This window comes from Crocuta crocuta, unplaced genomic scaffold, assembly GCF_008692635.1.
Source record: "Crocuta crocuta isolate KB4526 unplaced genomic scaffold, BGI_CrCroc_1.0 scaffold149, whole genome shotgun sequence".
Lineage (NCBI taxonomy): Eukaryota > Metazoa > Chordata > Mammalia > Carnivora > Hyaenidae > Crocuta > Crocuta crocuta.
In genome coordinates this window covers 1,725,495-1,752,779 of record NW_027551561.1, presented here as the reverse complement: position 1 = coordinate 1,752,779, position 27,285 = coordinate 1,725,495, and the positions used below count along the sequence as shown (strand labels likewise).

The window sequence follows — 27,285 nt, the reverse complement described above, 5'->3', positions numbered from 1 at the left end:
TTTAAACCACTTCCATGTACCTTTCAAACGCCTCTGCTTTGCTTCTTAATTATCAGCAGTGTTTGACTTCCAAGGAGGCCTCTGTGGCCCCTGGAACCCTCCGCGCCCCCCCTCCCGTGCACACGCTGTGGCCTCACATAGACAGAGCGGTGACACGTTTTGTGGCAACAGATTGTGATTTGGGGGTGAGGGTCGTGAGCCCCAGGGTGGGAGAGATGATGCGGTCTCCGCACTGGACGGTGGCATCTTTAATAGAGTCCTCGGCCGAGGCGGGGGAGGGGCGCTGGGGAGAGGGGCAGGGAGCTGGGCACGGGGTGTAAATATGATGATTGTTGTCTCTTTCACAGGAAGTAAATAAATCAGCCCAATGTAGATTCGAGAGGTGGCTGGCGACACTGTGTACTCACACAGCGTCCCGAGCCTGGCCTCTTCGGGGCCCTTCAGACGTTGATTCATTACTCCATCCAGCGCCCACGGAGGGCGGAGGTGGGAGAGTTATTATTCCTTCTCTAAAGCGAGGGGCCGAGAGAGGCCAAGAGGCGGCGAGCTGGGAGCGGAAGGCGGCAGCCCCAGCCGCACATCGCAGGTCTCCGCCACTAGATCATGCTCCACTCAGAAGCAAGTAATTGTCAGGTAACCTATTTTTGGGGGGCTAATTTCAGCATATGAGGACTTTGTCCCCTCCGTATATTTCTTTGCCTGAAAAATGTATGACTTTATGGAGCAGGAAAGGACGACGCTAACCACGCGCCAAGCTTGTCAGGGGAACGAGTGTCCGAGTGAGAGGGAGCAGGAGATGACCTGACCCGCCCCAGACCTCAGCCCCCAGCCCCACGTGGATGAACCCTTGGAAGGGGAAATGCATTGTATAGGTGGAATCATGAGGGTGATGGCCTGGGGGGTTCATGAAAATGTGGATCCGAAAATTGTTTTCTCATTAGGAAGATGTTGACCGAGTGTGGTGAGCCAGGGCTGAGCCCGGAGAGGTAAGCTCTGCTCAGCTGCCCTGCTGAGGCAGTGGGACAGCCCCTGGGGCTTGCAAATGGGTGCCGAGTGCCTGAGCCCTTGTGATCCAGGCCTGGACGTCAACCGACTGTAGGATGGGAAAGCCAGCAAGTGAGGAAGGGAGGAGATTCAGACCCAGGAGGGGCAGCGCGTCGGAATGACTCTCTGCAGCTCTGTTGTCTAGGACCCTCCCCAGGCCCCTCGCTCTCCTGGGTGCCTGGGAATGGGAGGTGAGAGAGCAGACGGGGTGCTGGTGGAGCTTTGTCGTGTGCGTTACCAAGGAGCAGACGAACAGAGGAAACTGCCTGCCTCGTCCCCAAAGGCCAATTTCCTCCTGCACCAGCAAGCGTGTGGGGCCGGCACCAAGTCCCACGCGTCAGGGTGGCTGCGGCTCGGTGCCTTGCCGATGGCGTGGCAGATGGGTGCAAACCTGCACCCCCAGGCACCCGGAAGATGACACACCTGGGCACGCCCGCCGGGGCATCACCTCCACCTTGCATGTCTATGAAGGGGAGAGGAGGCTGTAGCAAGCCTCACCCCTGCTTACTTAGCCCAAAGCAGCGGGGCCGGATGGATCTCAGCTATATCGGGCAGGCCCTGTGGGGACGAAGCGGTACCAGGTTAATGCTGTCGCAGGTCCTCACCACCATTATAGCTATCTGACGTCCAACGGCTCCCTCTTTCCACTGCCCTCCTTCATTCGCTCCCTTCTCCTCCCCCTCTTCTCTCTGTCTCTTTTTTCCCTCGGCCTCTCTGCTGAATTCTGCATTGACATCAGCACTTCCAAAAACAACAACAAAGGAAAGTAGGTCACTGGCAGTTCCAGGTCGGAGCTGCGCCCTGGTGTCAGCTGAGTCAGGGGTGCGCCCATCTCACGGACCGAAGAGGGACGCCCCAGACTTTGCGCCAGCTGCCTTGCAGGTGCAATTGGTCCCCACCCCGCATTCTTGGGTGGAAGGGCAGGTATGTGCACGCATAGTGTGCACTGGCGCCCTGGCTCACGGATCGAGCAAGATTGGGGTTCCTGTACAGAGGGCCACACTCTACTCTGTCCTGGTCCCGGTGTTGGATTCAGGGGACCTGATCCTGTGAATGGGAGCCAGCCTGCAAACACCCAGCTTTATTCCCGTGCATGTATGCGCACAGGCCCGCAGCTCAGCCTTCTCTGCCCTGTTCCTCGGGGGCTGCACATGTAACACGTCCTCTGCTCTCTATGGGCACGGAACTCCCGGTTCTACCTGAAAGATTGTCCAACACGCTAATTGGGACTCCTGCTATGATTAAAAAGAAATTTCAGATTAGAGCCACCATGCCATAGAGCTCAGGAAGAAAACAGCTCTTTATAAACCCAGCAGGAGCAGACTTTAAGGTTGTTGTGGTTTTTTTTTTTTTCCCTAACTTGGAAGGAAACGGCATTTTGCTATTGTTTTGCCCGCAAGAACGAGTCAAGTACAAATAGCCACCAGGTATGGTCTGAACCATAAAGCGGGGCACTTGTGAGGAGATAAAATTGCAGCTCTCCCCACCTTTTCATACAACAACCATAAAGGAGTTATCTCTGGAAGCCTAGACCCTGCCTCGGCCAGCACCTCTGGTCTCCTGACTCCGGAGATGCCTCCATTCATTCTGGGTCAGGCTTTGGCCGGGATAAAGCTTTTATGAGAGCCGAGGGTGAGGAGCACATTTCAATCAAGCTCCCTGAAGCGATTAGCTCTGGAGGTCCCCAGAGGTGGCTGGGGGGTGGGGTGGGGGGTTAAGCTGTGGTCAGAGAGAGGCAGGCACAGAACGAGGACCACACTTCTGAATGATTTCACTTGCAGGGCTGAGCTCATCACACGGATACTTTCAGATCTCATTCCCTTGGGCGCACGCTGTACTAGGCTCCCTGAGCATCTTGCCTTTTAGAGCAGCACCTCTTGTTTCTAAAGGTAAAAAGTCCTCCCCGTTCTTTCCATCAGCCCCAGCCCCAGTCAAGATTTGTAAACTTTTGTTTTTATTTTTTAAAAATTTTTTAATGTTTATTTTTTGAGATAGAGAGAGACAGAGCCCAGGCAAGGGAGGAGCAGAGGAGAGGGAGACACAGAACCCAAAGCAGGCTCCAGGCTCCGAACTGTCAGCACAGAGCCCAATGTGGGGCTCAAACCCGTGAACCATGAGATCATGACCTGAGCTGAAGTGGGACGCTTAACCAACTGAGCCACTCAGGCACCCCAAGATTTGCAAACTCTAATGTCAAACCCAAACCTTCCTCAAAGGGAGCCATTTGGCTTTATGTAAATAAGCGTCTCCTCAATATTGCTTTCATTAAAAGCCCCAAGAAGAGAACATTAATGTTTGCTGATGGAAAGGTAGCAATGTCTTTACAGGTAATTAGTTAATTATTGCAGATAATTGTCTACAAATAATGGAGAGGCAGGTAAGAAAGAGGAAGGGGGCGGCGCATCTGGGTGGCTCAGTCAGTTAAGTATCCTACTTCAGCTTGAGTCATGGTCTCGCGGTTTGTGAGTCCGAGCCCCGCATCGAGCTCTGTGCTGACAGCTCAGAGCCTGGAGCCTGCTTCAGATACTGTGTCTCCCCCTCTCTCTGCCCCTCCCCTGCTCATGGTCTGTCTCTCAATAATAAATAAACATTAAAAAAAAAAAAAAAAGAGGAAGGGGGCTGTTCAAAGGGGCTCACACAGCCCTGAGTGGGGTGAGGTTGGGGCTGGGAGAGTGTAAGGGAAGGACCGCACTGCCAACTCCCCCCCAAACCGCCAGTCCCAGAGTTTCGCACTCCCCTGAGCAGGGAGCCTGCAGAAAGAATCTGGAGGGCCTACCTGGGGTGGGTGTTTATTCGGCCACCTGGAGACACTGAGAAGCGACAAGCTGTTATGCACCAAACATTAGTTTATAAAAGAAAGATCTTTTTAGGACACCCCCTCCCTCTCTCACCCAAAAACAGGGACGCGATTTCAGAATAAAGGATTATCTTTAGATTGAATAAATGTGGCTTAATGAAAAGCTGGCTACATTAATATTTCATTGCAAGTCGGTAGAATCGCGATCCCAGGCCCCTCTGGTGTTCGAACTGGTGTTTGCAAACCACCCGCTGCTGCTTCTGCCCTGTGGCCGCCGGTCTTCGGAATAAAGAGGAAGCAGAGAGCCTGGGTTTAAAAGGCCGTAGTTTTCTTCCAGTAGTTTTCACCCCCTTTCCCTTGTGTGTCTGAGAGAGAGTGGGGAAGTAGACAATGTGGCCAGAGCCAAATGGGTTGAAAGGACAAATTAGTCAAGAATGACTATTTCCAGGGCGCCTGGGTGGCTCAGTCAGTTAAGTGGCTGACTGGCTCAGGTCACGATCTTACAGTTTGTGAGTTTGAGCCCCATGTCAGGCTCTGTGCTGACACCTTAGAGCCTGGATGGAGCCTGCTTCAGATTCTGTGTCTCCCTCTCTCTATGCCCCTCCCCTTCTCATTCTCTGTCTCTCAAGAATAAATAAACATTTAAAAATTAAAAAAAAAAAAAATGAGTATTTCCATCACAACCTTTGGGGCTTTTCCTGCCCAGGTTGCCCTTGCAGCCCGGGAGGTCATCCCAAAGCCGGAGCGCCACCTGTAGGTCAGGGTGGGAAGTTGCAACGACGCGAGAACCCCTGACGGTGTGCTTTGGGAGTGTCTGTCTACACCGCAAGTCTGAAACCTTTCCCAGGGTCTGATGAAAAGCTCTCTCTGGGGGTGCCTGGGTGGCTCAGTCGGTTAAACATCCAACTTTGGCTCAGGTCATGATCTCACAGCTCAGAGCCTGGAGCCTGCTCCAGATTCTAGGTCTCTTTCTCTGTCCCTCCTCCATTCTTTCTGTCTCTGCCTCTCTCTCTGGAAAATAAACATTTAAAAAAGAAAAAAAAAGAAGAAGAAAGAAAGCTCTCTCTAGAAACCCTCACTTTTCCAGAAGGGCTTGCATCAAATTCCAGGAGACTAATAGACACCCCCCTCCCTCATTGCCCCAACTCCGGCACGGTCTCTGGTTAAGAACCCTGAATCTGGACAAACACATCTCATCTTTCATCAGTCCAATGACAAATTCACAGTTAAAATTCTAATATTTCATTCAGAAATACCCAACCAAAATGTGGCCATATCTTTGTCTGTCAGAAGCTTTGTTTTCTTTCTTATCGAAATTATTTAAATATAAGAAAAGTCTACCCAAATAGGTAAAGTAAATATCATTAGCTAAAAACAAATTTAGAATAGAAAAGGCAAAATAATATGATGTTCTACACGAAGTCACCATTGGGGAAAACTGGGCAAAAATACATGGAACCTCTCTGTACTTTTTTTGGTACAACTTCCTATGTACCTAAACTTATTTCCAAATAAAAAGTTTTTTAAAAATGGAAAAGCATTGGGGCGCCTGGGTGGCTTAGTCAGTTAAGCGTCCGACTCGCTTAGGTCATGATCTCCCGGTTCGTGGGTTCGAGCCCCGTGTCGGGCTCTGTGCTGACTGCCAGCTCAGAGCCTGGAGCCTGTTTCGGAGTCTGTGTCTCCCTCTCTCTCTGACCCTCCCCTGCTCACGCTGTCTCTCTCTCTATCCTAGAAATAAATTAAAAAAAAAAAAAATGGAAAAGCCTTGGGGCACCTGGCTGGCCCAGTCTGTGTAGCATGCTACTCTTGATCTCAGGCTGGTGAGTTCAAGCCCCACACTGGGCGTGGAGCCTACTTAAAAAAAAAAAATAAAGGAAAAGAGTTTTACTAAAATAAATTGTAAAAAAGTTATAATATCACCTAGGACAAAGTAATAAATGAAGCAGTGGTTGCCTGTTTATTTCTTCAGCCAATTTCCTGTCAGACAGTTTAGAACTGGATACAAAATCTTAAAATTCATGAAAATATCCCAAATAAGCAAAGCAGACATATTTGACTGAAAATTCTTATGCTGATTTTTAAGTTAACTTTCCACATGAACGAAAACAATGGAAGGAAAACATGAACTCAGACTTAAGGTTCACAAAAACTGTGAATCGAGGCCGGAAACCAATGATCGAAAATGCTTGAAGCACGAAGGGTTGTAAAAAATGCAGACACATGAAGGGGATCCCCAGGAAGGTACCTGCTTTATGTTTATATGTGGAACCCCCAGGGGGGAGACTGTCAGCTTCCAGTAGCCCTTTGCGCACTGTCTTCCTCTTGCGCAGGAGGAGGGAAAGCCCGCATGGCGCCTGCCCGCCGCCAGCCGGACCAGGGGCAGGTCTGCTGTCCACTCTCCCTGTAGGAGTGCACTGCACTTTCCAGATCCTTTCAGAAACAGGGGCCCGGCTACAGCGGTCAGGAAACTGTTGAGGGTGTCTGGCTGGCTTAGTCAGTAGAGCAGGCAACTCTTGATCTCAAGGCTGTGAGTTCAAGCCCCATATTGGATGCAGAGATTACTTAAAAATGAAAGCTCAGTCGGTTGAGCATCCAGCTCTTGATCTCGGCTCAGGTCATGATCTCGCGGTTCGTGGAATTGAGCCCCAAGGGGAGCTCAGCTCCGAGAGCGCAGAGCCTGCTTGGGATTCTCTGTCTCCCTCTCTCTCTGCCCTTCCTTTGCTCACTCGCTCTCTCTCTCTCTCTCAAAATAAATAAATAAATAGATAAATAAATAAATAACGGCAAGAAATACAGAAAGAAGGAAAGGAAGAAAGAAAGGAACGGTTGACACCACTTAGGCCACCGTGGGAGTGTTCTGCCACTGCGCCCCTGTTGTTGGTGGGAAGGAAGGCAGAGACTACGGGTGACTATTTCAGTCACCAGGTTGATGACCCCAGTGACCTAGTTTGGGAAGGTTTGAAGGGCTCCGGAGAGCAGCAAACTGCTAGGAAAAACTCCTGGCTTCGTCTCCAGGGCTTTTGCAAATCAATTCTGAGCTTGAAGTTCCTGAGGGGGAGGAGGAGAGGGAAGGAAGTGATGGCCCCCAGCAGAGTGATCCCACTTAGCCATGGGTCACGTGGGATGGGATCTTACTCTCCGGGACTGTGCTGGAAGCACAAGTTTGAATAACCAGGAAGCCCGTTTCTTCATCTGTAAGATGGGGGTTCCAAGCAAACCTCCTCAGAGGTGACACTTCCCAGTTAGTAATGAGGTTGTGTCTCCCAGGGGGCTTAGAAAGATCAGAAATACTACCAAATCCATTTGTGGATGAGGAGGAGAGATCTGCAAGAAGACAGAGCTGTGCCCTGGTGGGAGCCAGGGCAGTGGCCAAAGTGGGTCAGGGACTGAGGGATGAAGCATCTGTGAGTGATCAGGGGGACAGGGAGGCCAGAGGCGGCAGCTCCTCAGCAGGCCGTGGGGAGGCCGCTGCCAGTGCCGAGCCCAGTGTGGGGCTGGCAGCAGAGGGGAGAGGGGCTGGAGCTCGGTGCTGGGCACGCACCGCCTGTGTGGCCAGCGGGGTCATTCTGTGGGGCAGTGGAGCCGAGACGGAAGGACAGCGGGACAGATCCGGGGTTGGGGGCAGCCCGGAGGCGTGGTGGTCACAGCAGCTGCGCCTACGGCAACTTCCGGCAGAACGCCAGTCCCCGGCCGTCCCCCTTCTGTGGGTGTGGAGCTGGGAGCAAAGTGGGGCCCAGCCCGGGCTGGGGGAGCCTCTTTCCCCTGAGTTCAGGTCGCCGCTGGCAGGGACACGGGTGAGGAGGCGAGCCTGCGGGCTTCCAGAAAGGGGGCTGGTGTGGAAATTCGGAAAAGCCTGTATCTTAGGCTTGCAAAGTGCCAGACGCTTGGTGGCACTTTAAATGCTACAGATAAAAAGTGCGAGACTCTTCGGGTGGCAGGCGAGACGAGGGGTCAGGGACCTGGGGCCTCTGAGGCTCAGACGCCAGGATAAAGAATAAAAACACCTTGGAGACCCCTGTGACCCGAGCACGGGGGGAGAATGTCAATGCAGCCCAGCTGGCCGGGCGCTCAGAGCTGAGCCGCACATGCCGCACGGGCACAGGGCGGGAGATCAAGGGCTCTCCGCCTCTTCAGAGCTCCGCGGTGCTGGGAGCTGGACAAAAGCCTTCAGGGTCAAGGCTCACTGGGAAACGTGGAGGCCCCAGGGCTCAGACCAGACTCGGCCCCCTCATCCCTGACGGTCACCAGTGGGTGGGGGGAGTCGGCCCTCCACCCCTCTCCCGGCCACCCCCGTGTGTAATCAAATAAAAGGGGCTCTCAGCTGGGAGGTAAGCCCCTCGCGGTTGGGCACTCGTGTTCCCTGGCATTCCAGGGCCTGCCTGGGCCTCGCACGTGGTTGGGAATCAGATCTGTGGACAGGGTGAAGGTCCCACGCTCAGCTACATGAGGGACAGTGCCAGGACATGGTGGCCAAGCGAGGCGTGCGTGCCTGCATGTGCAAAAGGTCTCTTTCCCCATGGCACCCTCCTGTTTGTCTGTCTGTCTGCATCTTTCCCTGCCTCTGACCCACTGGTGACATGACCGCCCCCTAGCCTTGTGCTTCTTCGTGTCTCCTAGTGGCACTGTCTGCGTGCACCCTTTGGGGTCTCCTCAGCCTCTGCCTTCCCTTGCCCATCCAGTCCACGCCCGGCCCCGGCCCCTGGCCCCCTGGGCCCCTCGCTGGACTTGTCCTGCTAGCCCTTCCTCACTACGACAGTCATACTTGGTGACTAACCTTGTCATCTCTGGCTGGAAGGGTGAGTGGCCACCTGGGGGCTTCACATCTCAACATCCAGTCAGCTGCCATCCGGAGGGCATCACTCTCTGGCCTGTGACCGTCCCCGAACCTGGGCAGCGGAGGGCTCATGATGTGGAGCAGGGGGCCTCAGAGGCTGCCCACCTGTTTAGACCCTGGGCACCTGCGTGTCCTTCTTCCTTACAGTCTGCCTCCTGGGAAATGGTACTTACAGAGGTTGAAGAGTTTCCTACATCTCTCACTTCCTCTCTCTTTTCTGAGGCCCGGAGAGGGAGCAGCAGAAGCTGTGGCTGGCAGGGTCCCCCTGGGATGCCTGGGTGAAAGAGGGGGGGTGGCGTCGAGTCTCAGCCAATTTGGAAAGCGCTGTGACCCAAGCACATTTTGCAGCAGTAGTGTCAAATTCTGCCGTTCGGGCATGCCATTAGTGTGCACACTGCCACACAGTAATCCGCTACACAAAAGGCACAGCCTTCCCCACCCTGCCGGCGCTCAGAAACTAACAGCTCTAATGAGCAATGAGAGCTGAAATGAGAGAGATAGGGGGCAGGCAGCGTAAGAGCAGGCTGCTGCCGGCTCTCGGAGGAGGCTGACCCACTTCTTTCGGAGGTAAGGGGCCTTGTGGACCAGCCCACTGCAATGCCATTTGAATTAGCCACTGCTACCTGCACAGGGGTCTCCTTTGTGCTCACCTGTCCCTCGCTGCTCTGGCAGGGAGCCCTGTCAACACGGCACACGGCTACTCACTTCACTTTCCCCTGGAGCATCCTCCATCCCTTCGCCCAGGGGACAGACATTTTAGAGCCATAAGCCTTCCTGAGGCCAGCGGCCCCCTTGGACGAGACAGGTGAGGACAGTCTGCAGGAGAAGGTACAGGTGGCCGCGCCTTGCGACCGAGCCTCCCTTTTTTCTCCTGCCTTTTTGATTGTGTGGGGAGTTCTTTAGCCAACAATAGATGTTTACAATATTTTCTTAGAGCCTGTATTTATTCACAGCCTGCAAAGGGGAGACCGTGAGATTTATTCCAAAAGCCCGGGGAGTTAAAAGGGACAATTAGGGGAGCAGGAAGAGATACCGAGCATGGATCTGTAAAGGATATTTTAATGCACAATCAAAGAGTTCTCGAGATAGTTTTCAAGTCGACAGGGAAGGTATAAGAAAATTGGCCCATTACAAGCTGATAGTGGGGGACTGGTGACATGGGGTGGGGTGGAGGAACGGCTGGCGTCCAGTCTGACGTCCTTCTTAGAGGAAGGTGAGCCCACAGAGCCGGACTGGGAGGAGATGAGCAAGAACGTGGGCATGGCCAGGTCAGGAGGTTCAACAATAGATGTTGACCCGGACGCCATCAAAAAGTACACTCACCTCGGTTAATCAAAGAATTCGCACAGCGAAAGGCTGGTGTCCTCCGGGTCCGTGTGGAGTAGGGCCCTGAGGAGCTGGGTCCCAGAAGGGACCAGTGGAGACAGCCTGGGGGCTGGTGAAAATATGACGGAAGGTTTGCTGCTGCTCCAGGGAGCCCTCCCGGCACACGTGTCCCCTCCGACCGCGGGCCGTGTGCGTCTCATCCTCCGAGAAGCTTTCCTGGCCACCCCGGCCGGCCCTCTCAAACTTGCCCGCAGGCCTCTGGAACTGCATTTGCCATGGTGGCAGAGTGCTGGGTGATTAGTTAGGTGACAAGTAAACATTTGCTAAATGGGATTCTTGGCTCCCTGGTAATGAACGGCCCCGACCAGGAGAGAAAAGGGGAGATGCAGTTCGGGAGGGGAGCTTCTAGGGATTGCTGACGGTCAGCCAAAGCGGGCGCAGGTAGACGTGGCTGTGGGGGTGTCGGGCGGCCGCGCCCAGAAGCAAGGGAGGGGCTGAGGGCTGAGCCCTACGTGGGTGGGGGAGTGGGGGGAACACGGGAGACGAAGCGGCTACGGGATACTTTCTGAGCTTGGAAGCAGCAGGTGTCTGGGAATGGGACTCTGGCCCAGGCAGATTGCCAGGGAGCGCTCCAGCTTGCTGGCACGAGGGAAGGATCTGGCTGAGCAGAAGAGGCAAGTTGGGATGACGAAACCCACTGCTGAGGAACATTGGCAAGCATGCCACGAGTGGGGACCGCATGCCTGGAGGAAGGCTGAGGGGTGGGGGGTAGGGAAGAGCACCGCAGAGGGGGCCACACCTCCCCTGCCGAGTAAGTCCAAGTCCCTGAGTAAGATTCCCACCAGCCTTGCCCTTGCCAGGCTCACTTTCCCTGCCGGCCCCCACGCCGGCCCTGGGTGTTTCCAGCCCTCGACTCACAGCTCTTTGCTGATACCCCAAACCAGAATGGGGCTGCTGTGGCCCTCCAGCCCTCTGCCTGGAAAACTCCCCACACTCTTCTTTGGCCACCTCCTCGTCCTCTGAGAGTGTCACCTCCTCCTTGAAGTCCTCCTGGACTGTCCTCATCCCACCTGACTTTCTCATGATGGGGGGCACTAACAGAAGCACCAATCTCATACCTGTTTCCGCATCTAGACCCTGTGCTTCTCGTAGGAGAGTCACATCTTCCCACTTTTATGTCCCCAGAGCCTGGGCCAAAGGCTGACAAATGTAGGCCCTTGATCAGCACTTGTTGAATGAAAGGTAAGAAGCCAGCTGAGCTCCAGGGTCAAGGGAAGACTTCTGCGGAGAGCCGCTGAGACCACCAGTGGCCACCCAGCCCCTCCCCCCAGGCCACACTCTGTGGCAGGAGGGCTGTGTGGCAGGAGGGGTGGGGGAGAGGAGATAGCTCTCCCCTAGGGCACAGGGAACGTGCTGAGCAGGGCTGAGCGAAGACGGGCGGAGGGGCTGGCCCCCATGAGGAACGAAGGTGGGGTGGCCTCAGCCCCTCGCAGGAGGACAGGATTCCCAGGGGCAAGAACCCACGTCTCCCTTCCCTGAACCGGCCAGGAGGGACTCCGCGTCTAGCCCTTGGCTTGTCAACTTGCTCTGGTGCTCTGGGCAATGGTGTCATTGTAACCACGTAGCGCATGAGCTGCTGAGTGACAAGTGATGTCGTCCACAATAGAGCTGCCTTTATTCCCTCTACCTCTTAGAGGAGAAAGCTGCTAAAAATATACCTGGCGTCCTGGGCCCCTCTGCCTTGCCTCTAATAACAGTCGGCAACCAGAGGCCGTGCCGCACTTGACAGAGGCAGATCATTTATAAAACATTAGCATTTCTCGTACTGACATTTCTCTTTCATATTACAAGGCTAAGTCTTTAAAAAAAATTTAATAAAGTGCTCGGACTCTTGATTTTCCCACCGAGGGCCTCGCTGTCTAAAGTTGGAAATGAAGTCAACAACATAACAGCATCCGTGGGTTCCAAGGGACAGCTGGGCCCCGGCACTGGCCCGGGTAAGAGCAGGCAGGCCACCAGGGAGCGGACGATTTGTTCTGCCGTCACCGAACTCCCTTTAGTGCATGTTTCGAGCTTTGGACTGAGGAAGATTTGTTCAGCCGGTCCTGAAAACACAGCCCTCCCCTCTCTATCTGGAGAACGGCCTCCTTTCTCTGAAGCAAGAGAGGCAGCGGCAGCCTCCAGCCCCTTGGGTGGCTCCCTAGCCTCCCGGAAGGCCCGGGGGCCTTGGGAACTGGCATCCCCCTTCCAGCCACTCCTGAGCCCCCGAAGAGTCACCAGCTCAGGTGCTGCGGGTGAGGCTCTTGGGCACAGGCCAGGAAGGATCTGGGGCCAGCCTGCTCCAGGGAGGGACACAGGGGTTGGGCTGGCCCAGCACAGCCAGAGCGTGGGAAGTGAGTCATGTTCCGTGAGGGCGAGGGAAGAACCACAGAACAGAGAACAAGTGTGTGTGTGTGCGTGCGCGCGTGCGTGCGCCCACAGGCCTGTGCACGCGTGCACCCCAGTGAGTCAGTGTGCCCCTGCCCCACACGGCTCCTCCCACCAACAAACATGCTGAGCCCGGCCAGCCTCGCCCACCCCACAGAAGCCTGGGATCTGCCACCATTGTGGGAACGCAGCGTTAGGAAATGAGAAACAGGGTTCTTGTCCAAGAGAAGTGTTTTTATTATTACTATTTTTCTCTCTTAATTGGATTCAGTGTTTCTTGTTCCTCACACACATCTGCTCTGGTGGGGAATTCAGGTTTGTGCAAAGCTCAAAGGAGATTGCGCCTCCTGGCCCTGGCCGGCAGCATGGCCGGACTTGACCGGAGCCATTGTCCCTTATTTGGGCTTGCCTGCTCCACTCCCTGCACGTCCCCACTCCTGACCCCTGAGTCTGGCCCCCCAACCCCTGCCCGTCCCCGGGCAACTTCAGAAGGGCCAGGAGGGACGGGGCCTCTGTCACGCAGAAGTGCCTGAGATGGTTCTTGAAATGCCCTCTTTGTCCCCCTTCTGCTAAGGCCACCTGATGCTTTCCTTCTTGCCACCTACACAGGACTCTCACTGGGATGGCCGTCAAAGAGCCTCAAGGAAAACTTCAGCAGCTGAGCCAGGCTGGAGGCCTGGGCTCATGCCCGGAGTCTCCCTGGCCTGTCTGCCAGACCGTCGCTGGCAACACGCTAGGCTGACGACACCGCCCAGCCTGTTGGGCTAACACTGTGGATGCTGCCTGCCCGTCGGCAAAAGAGACCCAAAGTCCCTCCTTCCCCTTCTCCATCAAGCCCGGCCCCAGGGCCTGGCTCCCTGATGTCCAATGAGCTGCTTCTCGCTTCTCACCCTGACGACAACAGCTAGTATGGTGGGGGTTATGGGGTGCTCTGGGGCGGCAGCCGGGCTTGGGTTGCATATAAAAACAAAGTGATGCTCTAAACATCTAAGAAGATTGGTCCCCTGAAGTGATTCTTGCTGCCTCCCTTTCTCCCTGACCCTTCCCACTGATCCTTTGCCCTGGGCCCTGGCAAGCCCAGGGTACACGGTGACTATCGTTGCCAGGTTGGGATTCTAGACAAAAATCCTATAACTCTTTTCTTGCTAGAAATCACCAGTACGATCCTTAGTTCAACAGATAATAGTTTTCCATATAGTTTATAAACATGAGAAGACATACAGTCTGGTAGGGGAGTGGGGCGGGGGGCCTGTGCGCTTGTGTGTATATATATGTAGAGAGTGTGTATATATATAAGTGGACGTAGTTATAAAACTGCACCTCTTGTGAGAGCCTCACTGCACTTGATGCAGTTCTAAATTTCAGCCTCTGATGATCTTTCCTTTGGTAATTGGTTCTTGGAGCCCAGCAGCTGGGCCTGGGTCTGCCAGGGTAGCCTGAGACATCAGGAAAGAGGCCTTCCCCCCGAGGGAGGGACTGAGGGTTGGATTTAGGGCAGGCTGACTATGTGGCCTCAGGCAAGAACCTAAATGCCTCCTGCTCCTGTGCTCCCAGACAGCTGGTCGACCCAGCCCCTTGGGTGAGCCTCGTCTGCTCTCCTCTGAGTCCTGCTTCCTCTAGGAGTGGCGGGGGGCCCTGCAGACCTCTCCAATGACCAGGATTCCACAGAGCCCAGCTCCTGTGGGGCACTGTCCCATGGTTACTCATGAAGGATTCGTTTTGCGTGCCTTTAACCGCCTTGCTGGATGGATGCTGTCCGTGGGCGCTCGGCTGGGCCTGGCTGGGACAGCGGGGTGTGATGCGCTAATCCCTTCCCACTTGGGGCTGTACACTTTGGGTTTATAATCCACCGGCAGGGCCCAGACAGCAGCCAAAGACTTTAGCAGCCTTTGCCTGAAACCCAGCAGATCCTCCACTTGTTAAAAAAAAGAAAAGAAATTCTGTTCCTTGGTGGACATTGGCAGTGCTGGGTGCCGGCGGCGCAGGTCCTCAGCGGAGAGTGACCACCAGCCCCAGTATCCAGGCCAGGAGCGAGGCTCCCAGGGAACTGCCCGCGGAGGCCTGCTGCACCCCGCTGGGGGCGCGGATGGGGGTCCTGCGGGCACACTTGCCCTTCCTCTTGGGCCGCGCGGTGGGCATGATGTCGAAGCTGAACTTGTGCTGGTAGTCGGGGGCGTAGTCCGGCAGCTCGTGGGCCTGCTTCCCGGCGCCCGCCTTGGACACCTGGTTGCGATTCCTGTGGCTGGTGCAGTTCTTGCCCGGCTTCCTGGAGCCCGGCCGGGCGCCTGGCAGATGGCCATGCGGGTGGCCCTTGTCCCTGGCGGGGCCGTGGGGCGGGTAGTGTTCCTTGCGGGCGGCCCTGTCGGTGGTGGTGAGCGTGTGCGACTTGATCTGGTGCGGGGACGCCGGCCCCGTGCAGTTCCGGAAGTCCTCGGCCCTCAGCAGCTTCAGGTCCTGGCCTTGCCGTGACTCGGGGGCCGCGCAGGGGACGGCGGAGCTGGAGCCGCGGAACCTCCGCAGCCATTCCCACAGGGAGTGCGCCCGGCAGCCACAGTCCCAAGCGTTCCCGTTGAGGCGCAGGAACTCCAGGGCTGCCAGGGGCGCCAGGCAGTCGCCCTGCAGCTCAGAGAGACTGTTGTTGAAGAGAAAGAGGGTGGTCAGCCTGCGGAGGTCGTGGAAAGCCTTGTGGTGGACCCACTGCAGCTGGTTCTCGTGCAGCAGGAGGCGGTCCAGGTTCACCAGCCCCCGGAAGGTGTCCTGGCCCAGGCTCCACAGCTTGTTGCCATGGAGAAACAGGTGGCTGAGGTTGACCAGGTCCACAAAGATGTCGTCCTGGAGGTACTCGATGTGATTGTCCTGCAGGTAGAGGTACTGCAGGCTGTGCAGGCCACTGAATATGCCTGCGGGCAGGGCACTGAGCCCACACTTGTAGAGGTAGAGGGCGTGGAGCTTCACCAGGCCCTGGAAGGTCTCCGGGGCCAGCGTCCGCAGCTGCCGGTTGTCGCCAAGGTCCAGCTCCTCCAGGTGCACGAAGCCCTCAAAGGTGTTGGGGTCAATGTAGGTGATGTTGTTGGAGTAGATCCACAGGGTGACCATGGCGGGGCTGAAGTGGCCCTGCTGGAGGAGCGTGATGCGGTTGTTCTGCAGGAAGATGCGTTCGCTGTCCTCCGGGATGCCCTCGGGGATGGCGGCGAAGTTGTGCGCCTGGCAGCTGACCGTCATGGGTGCCGGGTAGCACACGCAGTCCCGCGGGCAGCCGCCGCCCAGGGGCAGCTCCCCGGCCAGCAGCAGCAGCAACAGTTCCACACAGCACCCTGGCGGGGAGACAGAGCACAGCCAGGTCAGGGTGGGCCAGGGGACGCGGGGGACAGAGGGGACGCGGGGTTCGTGGATGCGCCCCCCTCCTGGGCAGGGTTCTGTCCCGGGCTGTGCGGTCTGGGACGGCGGCCTCTTGGGGGAGGCTCCAGGTGGGAGGAAGGCGGGGCTCAGACCCAAGCCAGGACCCCACCTGGCGTGACATCACACTCTGGCGCTGCGCCTGTCCTGGGGATCCCCAGCCTGGGCTGCTAGGAGAGGAGAGCTGCGGGTGGCCCGCCGTCCCCTTAGTCCCGCCCCTCAGCCCTAGCCCCGCCCCTCAGGCTCTGGCAGCCCCACGGGGGTGTGGGGAGGGGGCGTTACAACCCAAGAACACAGAAACCAGCCTCTGGTTCCCGGTGCAGCTCTGTCTCGCACTCGCTGTTATCCACCTGAACAGCTAGTGGTGCCGACTCCTGGCCTGAGGAGTCTATTCTCGATAACAAGGAAAAGTATGCATGCGAGATGCCAAAGTTCATCTCAAAAGAGGTCTCATGTCCCCTGCCTCCCTCGTCAAGTGTATGACAACTCTCTGGGCCTCAGTTTCCTCCTTTCTAAACTTTTTTTTATGTCTTTTTATTTTATTTGAGAGACAGAGACAGAGACAGAGAGCGAGCTTGGGAGGGGTTAGAGAGAGGGAGACACGGAATCCGAAGCAGGCTCCAGGCTCTGAGCTGTCGCCACAGAGCCCAACGTGGGGCTCGAACCCACAACCGTGAGATCATGACCTGAGCTGAAGTCGGACACCCAACCGACTGAGCCACCCAGGCGCACCTTTCGCTCTCTGTATTTTTTTATGTCCTCCTTTCTAAAGAATACCAGTTGTCGCCGCCGAGCTGTGAGGAGCTACTAAGAGGAGCATGTGTGTGGACTGGGAGAGGCAGCAGGGTGGCTGGGCCCGGGTCCCCCCGGAAGCGAGCTGCCAGAATGAGGCTGCCCCCGTCGCGTCCTTCTCCTGGCCTCTCCCCTGTCCCCACCCAACTCCCAGGCTGTGGCTGCAAAACCAGGCCTTGCCTCTCCACTGTCCCGAGCATTTCCTCTGTAGCTTCCCTCTAATTGGGCATTAATTAGGCATTCGTTAATGGATCCTTAAAATAATTTATTTTCGGATGTGTCCAGCCTGTGGTCGGATAATAGCCTCGTGCTCATTATCGGAGCAGCCTCATTATGGACGATCATCATTACCTGCCTTTTTCCAGGGTCGCAGCTGCCCCAGGCTGCCCGGCAGGCGCGCGGGCGCGGGAAAGACGGGCTCCAGGCCGGTAGACCCCCCACCCTGCAGGGCCAGGCAGCCATCTCGTCCCTGCCTGGGTTGGCCTCTCGCCCGTCCCTTCCAGCTTGGCCAGCCGGGCCTCTGGGGAGAGGTCAGGGCGGTGGGCAGCTCAGCTGAGTCCCCCTGCTGTCAGCCATGCCCAGAGCATGTAGAAAGAACCCACGCTCCTGGCCATTCTCAGACCCGCCCACCCCACCCCTGCCTCACAGGGGCCACCAGGCCAGGCTCCCAGGCCCTGCTGTCGCCCTCGCTGGCCAGCCGGGCTCAGGCAGGCCTAGCCACCACCCCCTCATTCCTGGCAGAGAAGGCATCATAAATAAGTGACAGTTCCCAGCTGTTGGGAGTTATGGGCTCCCAGAGAGTGGCAGCTGCTTGCCGTCCCCCCGTAATCACCCAGCTTCCACCGAACGTTTCCAACATAAAAATCATCGCATGCAATTTCGTTTTTGCATAATTGGGTTCGGTTGCGATTTCAGAGCAATTATGACCTCGGTGGCAGTGGTGGTGGTGGCAGTGCAGCTGTGAGGACCCTTTCTGGGCTGGCTGCGCTCTCTGTGGCTCCTGCAGGGTCTTCAGTCACCGCGGCCATTACACAGGCTGCAGGCTAAGCCCGAGGCTGGTGCCTCCACAGCCTCAGTTTCCCTCTCTGTAACGTGGGTAGGAGATAATCGCTACGCTAGCATGCCCCACGTGGAGGCCCAGGTCTGACCTCCACGCCCCCACTGCCCACCTCGGTCTGGCAGGGGGTCCCAGCCCCGCAGGGAGAAGCAAGAGTGAGGGGACAGGTGTCTGGACCCCAAGCCTCAGCCGACTCTCGGGGAGCCTGCCCGATGCCTCGAGCCACCAAAAGCCAGGGCTGGGTGGAGGCCCCAACCCACACTGGCTTCACCTTCCACAGAGACTGACACTCCCTCACCCTACTCTCAGCTCGCACTCCTTAGCCCTGCCCAGGCTGCTGTCTCCATGGGCCCCTGCACTGTGGGGCGGTCACAGTGGTCAGTGTGCTGAAGGGGCCAGGCCACGGCCACACACCTGTGCTTGTGGGACCCACAGTGGCACACCAGACCCTGGGGGGCAGGGGGCTGCAAAGAAAGAGGCTTTTCCTGAAGTCTGGCAGCCGAGAGACACTCACTGTGGGGCCAGGGGTAAGCTGTGGCAGGCTCAGCACTAATACCACTCGACATTTGTGCAGCTTATGAAGTTTACAAAGTGCTTCTGCTCGCGCTCCTCTGATCCGCAGAATTACTGTGCGGTGGGTGGTAGGGGGGGGTTTCTCCTGCCCCCTAACCTGATGGGGCAGACGACTTCTGCCTGCTGTTGTGGCTGTGTCTCCGTAAGGCCCCTGGGTTGGGGTTCTCATAAATGTCCCCCGAGGAGCTGGGGGACCCCATGGAGAGCCGCACCCTTTCCTTAGGTGCCCCAGGGAATGTTGGGGTACAGGGAAACTAGGCGGAGACCTCCACTTGGACGCCAAATGCCCCAAAATCTGGGTCTGGGCTGAGCAGCCAGCACGTGAACACACTTTGGCAGGTGAGTTGGGTAAATGCAGGACCCAGGGCAAGAGTCACCCATTCCTTCCTCCCAGAGGGGCCTAAAAGGAGGCAGGGACCCATCCAACGCTTGGATCTGCCCTCCATCCTTCAGTACTGCCCAGATGCCAGGGACCCAGGCCAGGGAAGCTGCCCTTGCACTATCCCTTCCCCCTTCCACTGGGAGCTGGGGTGAGTCTCAGCTGAGTCTACTTCTCCACCCCAGAAACTGATCCCGTCTCCAAGGCCCTGGACTACCCCTCCCAGACAAGCTGGCCCACCTCTGGCACCCCTGCCTGGGCCGGCGGGTGCCCAGGGTCTGGATAGTCACCCTGCTGGGTTTCTTTCCAGGCAGGAGCTGCAGCTTCTTCTGTGCGCCCTCCGTGTGCTGGTGGGAGCCCCGACCCACTGATTGCCTGATTAATGTACTAACAACGAGGCCGTTGCCTTTGCCGTGCATTTTAAGATTGCAAATTAGCAGCCATGTAAGTCTCTGTGGAGGAGCTTTGCACCCCCTCCCATCTGCTTCCCAGCCCCCTCCTGGGTGCGGCAGGGGTTCCTCTGCCTGAGGGGGCTGAATAAGCAAGGCTGGGCTTCACCCCTCCCCCTTCCTCAGGTTCCCCTCCTCCACCTCTCCTCCAAGGGCATGCCCTGGACTCCCAAACCTCCTGGCCTCCCACACATCTGAGCTCACCTGCAGCTCCGCTGCCTCATTCATGCCTTCCTCCATTCAATATTTGCCCTGAGTCCTGGAATGTCCAATGTGATAGGGCAGGGAGGAGCCGGGCAAGTCCTCCTGGGTTCATTAGCAGATAGGCGGTCTGACCAGGTGCCAGGGCCCAGAGCAGGTGCCTAAGGGTGTGTGTGTGTGTGTGTGTGTGTGTGTGTGGGTGTGTGTGTGTGTCTGAGGAGCAGCGGGGAAGNGCAGATAGGCGGTCTGACCAGGTGCCAGGGCCCAGAGCAGGTGCCTAAGGGTGTGTGTGTGTGTGTGTGTGTGTGTGTGTGTGTGTGTGTGTGTGTGTAAGAAGCTCAGGGAAGGTCCCTGCCACCTATACACCACCTCCTCCACTAATCCTCTGCTCCCCTGACAGCAGAGAGGATACACAGTAGAGATTATATTGTTTACATGTCCTCCTTCCTGCAAACGGCCAAACCCTTCACCCGCTGGGCAGCGACCTATGGGGGAGGCATGAGTGGCCTGAGCATGGTCAGCACCTCACGCAGTCTACTCAGCAGCCCCTGATGTGCTTATCCGTGGTCCTGTGGGGGCTGGACCTGGCAGGGTGGATGGGAAGGGCATAAGAGGCAAAGGCACGGCATGTACAAAGGCACTGAGGTAGGGAAACAGGCAGTGTGCCCGCCTCTCACCCCAGTCCCCCTCTCTCAGCCCCGAAGTAGCCAGAGCTCCCAAAGAAGCTGTAAGACCAGCTCTGCTAGGCTGGGGAAACCCAGACCTGGGGAGGCCAGAGAGGTCCCGACTGGGGCCAGCACTGAGAGGACCCCTGCTCCAGTCCCAGGCCACATGTCCATGTCCAGCATCCTGAAGGGTCCTGCAGCTTACCCACCCTGCAAGCCGGAAGGGAGCTAACCCATGAGGACCCAGTCCGAAACATGCACCAGGTTCTTTACATGGAATCTTTACGACACCGCACCACTGCATAGGAAATGAGACACACACGGAGAAGTGGCTGGCCAAGGCCACACAACTGGTGAAGAGGGTGGTGGGACCAGCCTCACCCCCCCGACCTCAAATCCAGGAGCTCCAAGTTGCCTGGGGCAAGAGGGGCAGGCTCATCTACCTTAACAGGCCTCATCAGAGCTCCCCCTGACCTGAATCTGGCACCTGCGGGCACCAAAGGGGCCACCTCTCTCTATACCGGCGCAGGGACAGCACCCCCCAAGGCAGGTCGTCAGAGACTTGTCAGCCATCCAGCCGATCTTTCTGACTCTGCAGCCCACCCTCCCTCTGCACGGGCCGAGCTTCCCCTCCCTCCTGTCCCGGCCGTGCCAGCTGCTCCTCTCTAAGCCAATCGATGCTAACCAAATGGCTCTGCTGGTCAGATAGCAGCCTCGGGCCACATTGGCTGTGCTCACAGAGCGACTGGCGCCCCAGGCCACTTGGCACTGTCCCTGCATGCTGCACCCAAGTGCAGGCTACTTCCTGTAGTGTTCCCCGCACCCCTCCCCCCAAGCCCAGCCCAGCCCCGGAGACTAGGAGGCCAGCCTGGGCAGAGCAGCCTTCCCTTCTCAGCCCCCACTGCAGATGCCTGTAATCCACCTGCCTTCCCATATCTCCATCCGTCCAACGCAATCTGTCCAACGCAATCTGTCCGAAGGTGAGCCGCTGTGCCCCTGCCCCCCCAGCCTCCACCAGGCGCATCTTCTCCGTCTTAGGGGAAGGCGGCTCCTTCATTCTGGCTGCTCAGGTGGGAACCTCAGAGGCACGCCAACTCCTCTGTCTCACCTCGTACCCCATCTGCTGGGAGTCCTGTGGGCTCAGCTTCAGAACGTACCCAGAATCCACCCTCGTCTCCCGGCCACCACCCCAGCCTGGGCCCCCATCATCTCTTGCCTGGTCTCTGGGCTCCCACCTTTGCCCCTATATCTCCGCTGACCCAGCAACAGAAGTCTGAGTCAGAGCGTGTGGCGCTCTCTGCTCAAACCCTCCCCTCCGAGGCCCCAGGCCCCCTGCTCGGCAAGACCTTCGGGTCCTTACGGCGGGGGGGGCCCTGGCCTCGCCTCTCCTCCCTCCCCCAGCCTCTTGCTCACATGCTGGGAGTGTCCTGCCTCCAGCCTTTGGCTGCTCCCTCTCCTGCAGCACTGCCTATGCTCCAGGATACCTGTGGGGCCCCTGCCCTCACCCCAGCATTCAGGTCTCTCCCAGGGTTACCCTCTCAGCCAGGCCTTCCCCAGCAGCCTATTTTATTTATTTATTTATTTATTTATTTAAACATTTTTTTAGAGAGAGAGAGAGAGACCATGAGCTGGGAGAGGGGGAAGAAGGGGGGAGAGAGAGAGAGAGAGAGAGAGAGAGAGAGAGAGAGAATGCCAAGCAGGCTCCATACTCAGCCTGGAGCCCAATGCAGGGCTTGATCCCACGACCCTGGGATCACCACCAGAGCTGAACTCAAGTCGGATGCTCAGTCGACTGAGCCACCCGGGCACGCTCCCAGCAGCCCAAATTTAAATGGGCTCCTTCCATTTTATTTTCCTCCCTAACATTTACCTTCTTCTAATAAAGTACATCATTTATTTATTTATTTTGTTCCTTTTCTGTCCCCTCCCACTGTCAACTCTGCGAGGACAGTAATTTTGTCTGGTATGTTCACTGCTGTGCCCCTAGGGCCTAAAACAGCACCTGGAACACAGCCATGTGTTTCTTTCTTTCTTTCTTTTATGTATGTTTATTTATTTATGTATTTATTTAGAGAGACAGAGTGTGGGTGGGGGGAGGAACAAAGAGAGAGAGACACACACACAGAATCCGGAGCAGGCTCCAGGTTCTGAGTTGTCAGCACAGAGCCCAATGCAGGGCTTGAACCCAGGGACTGCGAGATCATGACCTGAGCCAAAGTTGGACGCCCAACTGACTGAGCCACCCAGGCGCCCTGCCATGTGTTTCTTTTAAGAAGAAAACCGTGTGGTGCTTCTGGGTGGCTCAGTCAGTTGGGCATCTGACTTCACTCAGGTCATGATCTCACCATCTGTGAGTTCAAGCCCCGTGTAGGACTCTGTGCTGATAGCTCAGAGCCTGGAACCTCCTTTGGATTCTGCGTCTGCCTCTCTCTGCCCATCCCTCTCTCTCAAAAATAAGTAAACATTAAAAATTTTTTTAAAAAAGAAGAAAAATAGAGGCCAGGGAATTTACTTTCTTCTCAAGTGCGCATGGCACATTCTCCAAGATAGATCACATACTGGGACATAAAGCAGCTCTCAATAAATTCAAAAGAATACANGAAAGGGAGAGAGGCAAACCATGAGAGACTCTTGAATGCTGACAAAAACTGAGGACTGATGGATGTGGGGGGGAGGAGGGATGGGCATGGAGGAGGACACTTGTGGGGATGAGCACTGAGTGTTATGTGGAAACTAATTTGACAATAAACTATTAAAAAAAAAAAGAAGAAAACTAATAATAATAAGAAGAAGAATTAGAAGACAACCCTAGGCCAAGGGCCTGGCTCGCAGTAGGTGCTCAATAAACATAGTAGTTCTCATGAGTACGAGGCCTCCAGTAAGAGCAGGCTGGGCCTTGGCTCTCTCTCTCGGGCCCCCGGGCCATCACGGAGGGGACAGATGGTGAGGAGCAGTCTCCAGGGGCACATACACTCTAGGTCTGTCCAACGCGTGGGGCCGGTGACCAATGCAGCCTTGCCCGGGACTCAGGACTTTCAGTGCTAAAACTGTAAGGTCCCAAACAAACCAGGACAAGTCAGTCACCCTTCCTGGGGCCAAACTGCACCTCCCCTCCAAAAAAAAATCTCAGGACAGGAAGGGGAGGGGCACGCAGGCAGGCATGACGCAGGAATGTTCTCTACACACGCACACCCACACCTCAGGTCTAGTGCCCGCAGCCCCAGAGGCGGGCCTGGCCTAGACAGAGCCTGTGTGTGCACATGTGCATGTGTGCCACGGGTCTGAGCACACCTAAGCACATGCGTGCTTCAGTGCGTTTACCCGTGTGTGTATACGTGGCCAGGTGCGCACGTGTATGCAGGCACATGTTTGCCTCTGGAGGCCACCAATGGGGCTGGCAGCCTGGGCCCTTCTGTCCCACAGCATCCCTGAGCTCCCGGCCAGAGAGAGGGCCCAGGCCTGTGATACCCCGTCTCATCTCGGCACTCACTCTTGCTTTGCCTTTCGCTCCTGCTCTCCTCCCCATGCTGAATTACATCCCTAGTCTGGGGGCACTCCGGCCTGGGAAGCAGGTGGCCCCTTCTGGAAGAGTCCTTGGCTTTTGTCTGCCGGGGCGAGCCCCCTGCACAGGTCTGGCCGGGATGCCGCGCTAACTGGGCTTGCTCCCCATCTTTGCCTCGCTGTGTCTGCCACCTTCTCCATGTGGGGGCACCCTGGGGGGGTGGATACCCCGGTCCTGCCTGGCCTTGGGACTGGCCCCACTGGGAGCCCATTTCAGCTGGGCAACTTCAGGCAGGTCCCTAAACGTCCAAGGCCTCTGTTTCTTAGTCTGGGACCTGGGAGGCAGAGCACCTGCTACCGGGTGTTGGAAGCACTTGGCAGGCTGTGCCCCTCAACTGTAGCCTGGGGGGAGCTGCGGAGGAGGCTCTCCTGAGGGGGAGGACTGTGTGCTCTCCCCAGCCCCCCGTGGACTCTGGCCTTCACCACACCCACCATGGTGCTCCCGAGCCCCAGAGGCCCGGCAGAGGGACCTGACAGATCGGACACGGAGTCGAGGCTCAGACGCAGGTTCAAGTTCCCTGCCAGGCCATGGCTGTCCCCAGGACACAGCAGGTGGGGATGGGCTCTTGACCCCTCTGCTTTGGCCTTTCTCCCAGTCCATCCCTCCCCATCTGGAGCTGCCAGCTCTATGCGGACTGCCCAGGGTGTGCGGGCTGTGTCTTCCCCTTGGGAAGTCCCTCTGGGGCTCATAAGATGTGTCCCCTGTCACTCAGATTTGGGAGCCCCAGAACCTGGGCTGTGGCAGCCCAAGGCTGAGGGCCGAGGGCCTCTGAGAGCCAGCCTTTCCCAGGGGGTTTCGAGAAGGCTCTGCGTCCTGCCTCCTCCCTCCAAACCCTGGAGCCCACCATCCTTCCCCTCCAAACCACAGCAGACTATGGACGCACCTGCAGGTGAACATCTGTGGGGAAGGGACTGTCCTCAGGGGCAAGTATCTGTTACCTGCCTGGGGGGCACTGAGGGGGTGTGAGGGAGACAGAGTAGGGGTGAGGAGCTACCAAATCCTGAAGGCCCCAGCACTAGGTGACACAAAACGGGAGATGGAACCCAGCCTTTGCAAAGCAGGTGCAGCAGTCTCTTCCAGGAGCCCCGTTCCTAGTTCCCGGGACAGCCACCCTTTCCTCGCTGCCAGTGAAAGAAAGACATCGGGAACGCACATCCGGGATATGGAGCACCCTGTTCTGAATCTGTCCCCCGAGTCCTTTATTCACGCCACAGCAGCTCTGTGCTTCATGCTGCAACAGTAAGTTCCAGCCCCTTCCCTCATGGAGCCTGTACATTCTAGCTGGGAGACGATTAGGCAAAAGGAACCAGACAAGGCCAAGCTGACAAAGGGTAGTTGACACTGGGGACACAATGATGGGGTTAAGTCTGAGACAAATCAGGGGGTCGGGCGGGGGACTGACAATTAGCTTGTGTGCTCCTGAAGGGCCTCCCTGAGCAGGGACACCTGAGCTGAAACCTAAAGGAAAGGGAGGAGCCAAAGAACAGAGGGAGCGGAAGGTGCAAAGGTCCTGGGACAGGACCAAACTTGGTAGACGAGGGAAGAAGGGACGGGCAGGAGATGCAGTTAGAAAGGCAAGAGGCAGGCTTTGTAGGGCCTTGAGAGCTTCAGTCGAAGAAGAGTCTGGATCTAATTCTGGGTGTGGCAAGCAGCCACTGAAGAGCCTGAAATGGGAGTGATAGCAAATGGAGGCTGCTACGGGAGCGTGGATTAGGCGGGAGCCGAAGGAGGGACAGAGAAGCCTGTGGTTGTCACCCGTGAGAGACGTGGGGGCCTGAAGGGGGCAGGGCCACGCCGTCAGACAGCAGTGGACAGAAGGAGAAATGTCTAGGACGCAGAACTGGCAGGACACACGGGGACCAGCGTCAGGGACAGAGGAGGGAACAAACAGTGAGACCGGAGGGGCCTGCGAAAGCAGGACACACAAAGGCTGGGGAGCCTCACAGAGACCAGCTGGATGTCAAACCGGAGCCCAGCGGTGAGCAGCACACTTGGGAATCACGGGCCTAGAGATGGCATCTGTGGGAGTGGATGAGGTCACCTGTGAGAGCCGGAGAGAAGACACAGGATGGAGGCCTCCGGCAACACGGTTCTAGAACGTAAAGCAGAAGGTGTGGCCTGTGGCCTCGAGGGAAAGCCAGGGCATGTGGTGTGACCGAAGCCCAGAGCGTTTCCTCTGCGGAGACGAAGGCCATGAGCGTTTACATGAGGATGGCGGTTTTTGGCAACGTGGAGGTAATCAGTGATGCCGGAAAGTTCCTTTCTGGGAGAAAGGTGGGGGCAGAGTACATCCCAGAGGGGGAGGAAGTCAATGGGGAGACTGTGTTGTGTCAGGACAAGTTAGGACACAAATGGCACTGGGGGGTCTCCTGGCTCACAGCAGAAGCTGGTTTCTTGCTCACGTGGGACAGCAGGGCCTCTGCTCATGGATCTGGGCGGGGAACACATCCTCTACCCAGAACCCTGCCTGTCTCGTGGCGGAGGGGACAGAGGACACGGCCAACTCCTGGCTTTTGTTTCAAGCAGGACTTAGCACTCCTACTCATGTCAGTCACATGGCCCAGCCCGTCCTCAGATGGAAAGGGAAGAATACAGGGGTGGGGAGGGGGGGTGTCAGGGAACACTCAGAGGCCACTCATTCAGAAACTTTGATATAAAGGAGGCAGAGAAACAAGGCGGCATCTGGAGGGGCGTGGGGTCNGGGGGCGGTGGGGGACATGAGTGGGGGAGGGGCAGAGAGAGAGAGAGAGGAGAGAGAATTCGAAGCAGGCTCTGCACTGACAGCAGAGAACCCATCGTGGGGTTCAAACTCACGAACTGTGAGATCATGACCTGAGCCAAAGCCTGATGCCCAACTGACTGGCAGCCCCCACCTCCAGGTGCCCCTAAAGTTTATTTTTTATTATGAGGAGGGGCAGAGAGGAGAGGGAGAGGTAGAATTCCAAGCAGGCTGGAAGCTGTCAGAGCAGAGCCTGATGCAGGGCTCGAACCCACAAACTGAGACCATGACCCGAGCAGAAGTCGGTCGCTCAACCGACTGAACCACCCAGGCGCCCCAGGTGTTTGTTATTTATAGATTTATTTATTTATTTAAATGTTTTATTTATTTCTGAGAGAGACAGAGAGACAGCGTGAGCAGGGGAGGGTCAGAGAGAGAGGGAGTCACAGACTGAAACAGGCTCCAGGCTCTGAGCTGGCAGTCAGCACAGAGCCCGACGCGGGGCTCGAACCCACGAACCGCGAGATCATGACCCAAGCGAAAGTCGGACGCTTAACCTACTGAGCCACCCAGACACCCCCAGGTGTTTGTGTTTTAAAGATGGAAGAAAGTAGAGCCTGTTTGCGTGCTTGTAGGCCTGATTCGGGAGGAGAGAGAGGAACAAACGAAGCAGTAAGAGTGAGGGGGCCAGAGAAACAGACCCAGAGCGCTGAAGGAACACGTCTCAGGCTGCAACAGCATGGAATCTGGTTATGTTCAAATGACAAGCTGATGGAGTTAGCCTCCCAGGTCTCTTTTCTCCCTGAAGTAAAAGGGAGTCATTAGCTGAGAGGGAAGGTAGGGAGAAGGGTGGGAATTTGAAGACAAAGAACAGGCATTCCAATTGGCGGGAAATCCAGCTACCCCAGTCACGTGAGAGGTTTGTGGGGGACAAGGAAGCAGGTGTTTGCAAACACAGCTTTCCAGAGCCCACTCCCCTGGCCTCGGCCCAAGTCCCCCGCACCTCCTGCTGGACTGCTGGGGCCATCCAGCCCCTCTGATGACATCTGCTCACACCTCTCCCT

At 56.7% G+C, this 27,285-nt stretch overlaps 1 protein-coding gene across 1 annotated transcript in view; it reads right to left on the bottom strand.

Moving 5' to 3' along the window:
• Positions 1 to 12,652: 12,652 nt before the first annotated feature.
• RTN4RL1 (reticulon 4 receptor like 1) overlaps positions 12,653 to 27,285 on the bottom strand; it is a 78,469-nt gene continuing 63,836 nt past the window's right edge. Inside the window, exon 2 of the mRNA XM_077749857.1 lies at positions 12,653 to 15,742. Coding sequence (XP_077605983.1) covers positions 14,418 to 15,742 — 1,325 coding nt within the window. The 3' untranslated portion in view covers positions 12,653 to 14,417. The remainder of the gene's footprint in view (positions 15,743 to 27,285) is intronic.